This window comes from Eurypyga helias, unplaced genomic scaffold, assembly GCF_000690775.1.
Source record: "Eurypyga helias isolate BGI_N326 unplaced genomic scaffold, ASM69077v1 scaffold2910, whole genome shotgun sequence".
Classification (NCBI taxonomy): domain Eukaryota; kingdom Metazoa; phylum Chordata; class Aves; order Eurypygiformes; family Eurypygidae; genus Eurypyga; species Eurypyga helias.
In genome coordinates, this window is record NW_010223592.1 from 81,389 (window position 1) to 86,691 (window position 5,303).

The 5,303-nt window shown below is 40.1% G+C and overlaps 1 protein-coding gene across 1 annotated transcript in view; it reads left to right on the forward strand.

Moving 5' to 3' along the window:
- Positions 1 to 295: 295 nt before the first annotated feature.
- The window catches only part of LOC104516490 (LIM domain-binding protein 2-like), a gene marked incomplete at both ends in the record, with an annotated part of 36,633 nt that continues 31,625 nt past the window's right edge, over positions 296 to 5,303 (forward strand). Inside the window, one exon of the mRNA XM_010160865.1 lies at positions 296 to 468. Within this exon, the coding sequence (XP_010159167.1) occupies positions 296 to 468 (173 nt within the window). The remainder of the gene's footprint in view (positions 469 to 5,303) is intronic.

Genomic DNA, 5,303 nt, shown 5'->3' on the forward strand with positions numbered 1-5,303 from the left:
TACTTTGGGACAAAAAACCTTGCAGATGGTTTCAAGAGTGACTCTGACTCGCCATCAGTGTAAAAAGATTGAATAAGATGAGCCCACTCCCTCTGAATGGAGTAAGCCATTTTCATTGATTTCAGTGGGGGCAGGCGCAACTTCATTTCTACAGCAGGCAGAGACTCCGTATTATATTTGTTAAATGAAAGTTTGATTTCATTGCTCTTAAAATTATTCATGTTCTGTTAGCAAATGGTTTGAGATTTTATAACCTAGAGCATTTGCTGAATTCTGCTTTGTATTTTCCTCACAGCAATTGGAAGGACCCTCATTCCTCGTTATTTTAGCACTGTCTTTGAAGGAGGTGTAACAGACCTGTATTACATTCTCAAGCACTCAAAAGAGTCATACCACAACTCATCCATCACAGTGGACTGTGATCAATGCACCATGGTCACTCAGCATGGAAAACCCATGTTTACGAAGGTAACAGGGAAGACTCAATAAAGCATGTTGTTGGTTTGGGTTTGGGGTTTTTTTTTCCCTTTTTCTTTTTCAGTGTGTATAAGGGTGAAAAATATTGGCTGTTGCATTTTTCTGGTAGACTGAGATTATTTCTAATACTGAAACCCCTTGAAGCCATTTAATTACTATTTTCTATATTCATTGCGTGACTGGAAAATTCTGTGGGCATCCTCTGCAATTCTCCCAGGAAGATTGCAAGAGAAGCATATAATGCCAGGTTGCCAGAACCATCAGTTGTATGTGCATTAAATTCCACATGCCCATCTCCTTTTCTTTGCACTTGGTTTTAAAGCTACAGTGAGATTTCCTCTTGCTGGTACCTAACATGTGGGATGGTATGCTTTACATTTGATACTTACCCAGTCTGAGGATTAGAAATGTCTAGGAAAATAGTGATTTCATATGGTAGGATGCTGGTCCAAAGGGCAGTGAAGTCGATGGAAGGAGTTAATTGATTGAAACATGCTCTTGATCTGGCACTCAGTGAATATTCAGTATTTGTAATTGATAGTGACTTATCTTCATGCACTGGCTGCTTCTATTCCTGTAATTAAACAAAGTGCCATACATTTATAAAAAACAGTACTGAAAAAGGGGAAAATACAAATTCAAAAATTCAAAATAAGAAAATATTCTTAAACAAATCAATAAACTGGTTTTCAGAATGTAATTGTGCCAGTGATGCTCCTTGAACCTGTTCATCTGTATGAGTTTTAACCTTTGCATGGAGAAAAGCACAAAAGGAGAAGGGGCAGCAGGAGGAGATAACCCATCCACGTTGCCCTCAGCCCACAGGACAGCAGAGGTTTTAGAGCCAAAAAAGGCACTGGCTGCTGACGGCCTCATGACTGGGGCCCTCATGGCGATACACTGTTTTAGCACATATCTGGGTCCCTGCCCTCTTCATGGCTCTTGGGGTGGGGCTCAGAGAAGAGGGAGAGGAAGCGGCTGGTGTGTGTTTAACCATGGTGTTCCAGCTCTCCCGCTCCAGCCCTCTGTGACTTACGTAGACAGAGAGAGAGAGAGAGATGCAAAGAGACCAGATACTCCTAGGTAGCACCTCTTTGCCACCTCATTGCTCACGAGGAGTTGTGCATGCTGGCCATGTGCAGAAGACGTGACGAGGGTATATAGTAGCTGCTGCTTTGTGTAGCTCCCTAAAATGATTTCTGTGTCACTTCCCGTTGTGTTAGCTTTAATGCAATAGCAAATAAAAGATTTTTTTTTTTTTCTGAATCAGTAAATACAGCATGCTTTTCTCAATTCATTTAGTTTATTTTACTTATTATGGCAGCACATTACAGTGCTGTTACTTTGGAAAGGAGGCTGGTATCCAGCAAGTCAAAGATAGACTAGCAGCAGGCAGCAGGCTGGGTGCTCACCTCATGTGAGGGGGGCCACAGTCTCATCCCATAGCACCATCCTTTTGTGTGCAATGAGCCTTTCCATCTGCACTGCAGCCCTAGCAGTGCACAGCCTGCTTCAGCCCTGACATTCCTGTTGTGGATTCCAATATAAACTTCTGTACCCCAGTAAAAAGTTCAGGTGGGGATGTGATTTGGATTCTAGGAGAAAAATTAGGGGGTTTTAATGGCTGTATGTTTACAATATGACTGTGCTAGTAACAGCAAATTTGAAATAAAACACAGTAGTTGTTGGAAATAGGGAGAAAAGAATATATTACTCTTGATGAAATAAGTTAGAGCTGAATGTTGTCTCAGCTGTGCATGTGTAACTTCTAGCAGACATACTGAGAGCACAGATCTTGTACCCAAAGGTAACCTCCTAACTCTCATAGCATTGGTGTTGGAACAAAGCAGACCTCCTATGATAAGCAGCATTCCAGTGGACTGTGTAGCTGCTTAGATCATGTCTGCATTTGGCCCAGCGAAACTACCACAAAGGGGTTTTTTAATGCAAAAATACAAATTAACTGTATTAGTTAAGAACTGCTTCATTTTCACAAACTTGTAAGCTACAAATTCCCTAACTTCTAATATAATGGGCTGAAACAATTCTCATCACGTATTGAATCAGGAATCCACAGCTGCATTTTATTCATTTTGACGTTTTCCTAGTTAGAGTAACTCACTGCATACTGCAGTATTGGGCGAATATGTAAAATGGCATTTCCAATTTTTATTCAAACAAATGTGGCTAGGACATGCCTAACAGTAAGAATATGAATAGTCCAGCTTGTCTTTAGAGACCAAGAGGTCCCTGTAAAGCGGGGCACACACTTTAATTGTTTTATCAAAGTGTAAATAAATATTGTAAAGAATTAATACGGTTCAATGCCATGAATTGAATACAGTGAAAGAAAAGACTGAAGCCCTGACCATCATGTTTGTTTACTTGGCAGATGCTTCATATTTTTTCTCCAGGTAAAGAAAGCTTTAGGAGTTCTCCTAAGTCTGTTCTCACTGTGTTTATTGACACTCCAACTTTATGTGTAGGCAAACTGGTTTTCTGCAGTCAGTGATATTTACATTCTCTGAGAGATGGGCAGGGGTGAGCTTTGCCTTCACAGCTAGAGCAACGAGTGCCCCCTGTTCCAGCCATTCTCTTCCTGTTCCCAACCATGGGGCCATCGCCCGGATTTCATAGGTGAAGCCCTTGAAACTCGGTGGGTTTAATCCTTACTAACAAACTCGGGCATTTCCCAGATTTGTATAAGCTTTAGGTTTCTCTTCAACCAACGACTCAGGTTTGAGAAATGGTCATTAATAAAAGGGGAAGACTTCTAAAAATGCCCAGTGTTAGTAGAACGAGACTCCAAGCAGTAAGGCACAGGACCAAAGTTGGTTTTCGTAGGTGCAAGCAGTTGAAATTCCTACAATTAATAAATGCAGTGAAGGGGTTAAAAAGCTATTGGTTAGTTTGAGAAATGTTCTTTTTTAGTTTTTTCCTGGCCTAGTCTAGAGCGACCACGTGATATACTGAATGCCTGCCAGCCTCTTTCTTGTTGATCCTCCGGAGACCATCTGTGCTGGGGGCATTGATTAGAGTGTGTCTGCTGGGATTACATCTTTTCTGTTGCCATGCCAACTAATCAGCTGATTTTGGTTACCACAGAAACAAAATGTCAGAGCTCACAGTACGGTAACATGAATTCAGCACAACAGAAAATGTTTTCTTAATTGGAGACCCTTTTGATTTTTTGGATTCTATGTAAAAGGCAGCTTAAAAAAAAAAAAACAAACCCCAAAAAATCCCCCAAAAAACCCAACCAAAAAAAAAAAACCAAAACCCCCAAAAAAGGCTGAAAAGAGGCCAATTTAAAATAAGAACTGCACCAATTTTATTGATTAAAAGCAATGTATAAATTTCTGCTCTACATACAGAAATTAAATTCCTTTATAAGATGTATAAATTTTTACCACTGTGATATGAGGTATTTGTTTCAGTTTTTCTATTAAAATCTGTTAATGCCAATGCATAAAATAAATCTGTTAAGAGCTGTGGGGTTTTGAGCTTAACAGAAGAAACGTTTGAGAAGCCACAGGTATTATTATAAAAAAATATTTTAAACCTGAAATATTTTCATGTTAACTGGTCAGTAATCAGGATCTTTGGTCTCCACACAAAACATTAACATAAAGTGGTTTTCTTCTTGTATGAATCCTTATGTGTGCACATGTCTACCCCTGTGTATTTTCTTGTCATAGTGCAACTGATAAGAAAATCAAAATTAGGGTCAAATGACAAAATAAGTCACATTAAAAATTTGAAGGCATCACTAAGGTATGTTGAAAAGGGCAGATGAGAACCTGTTGCAAGATTCTCCTTCATAGGTCTACAGTAATTTGTCCATGTAGTATGCCTGTTGAAGTTACCTACGTGTTTCTGCAAAAACAACCAGGATTAAAAAACCTATGATGACGTTAAGTGAACAGTTAACCAGAAAAGCCACACATCACCCAAGTGGGAACTAGCCAGGTCTGAGTTGGGGCTTGTAAAAAGGCTCAACAGACTCAACCAAATCATGGCTGGCCAGTTGTTCAATCAAATATTTGTTGTATTTAAATTAAAGTTGCAGGAACCTTTTCTTTTGAAAGCTGTTACAGTCAGTTTCCACAATATCTCTGTACCCTGCGCTTGCAAGTTCACTTTGAATAGGAGTTTTAAGTCTAAACATCCAATTTAAGAAAGAAACCACAACAGTAGGGAGTTAATTTTCAGATCAAGCATCATCTATGATATTCCAGTCAGGACAGCATGCTGGGCATGTATTTTGCACCTTAGAGACCACCACAGACCCAGCATGTTTTCCACATAAAGTTGTGGACAGTCATTTAAAAGTGCCCACTAATTTATTCTACTTCTCATTTCTAGGTAGTACCCGCTACTTGCTGCATTTATTCCTCCCCTATTTTCTCTCCTTTCCCAGACAAAACCCCTGACAAAGCTGCGTTAACTATTTTCTGTGGAAGGACGTCCTTTGCCCACGACTCCAACCTCTCCTCTGCTCCCCTGGCTCTCAAACCAGCCGTGGCAATACAGCTCTTACAGCCCAATGGCAGACACCTTGGCTGGCTTTCTTTGCAAGGGGGGATTAATAGAAGTAGATAAGAAATTAAATAAAAAATAAAAATGTGGTGAAATGTCTGGAAAAGACAAGAACACTTGGAAAAGACAAGAAGGAAAAAATGGGGGAAAAAAAATCAGGTTTGGCATTCAGGGCACTGTGCAGTGCAACTGGACGTGAAAGGAAGGTTTATGTGCCAAGCTATTGTAAGGAAGGGGCAACTTAGAAGAGGCTGGGGATGACTGGTTCAGCAGCTTGTCATCCAGAG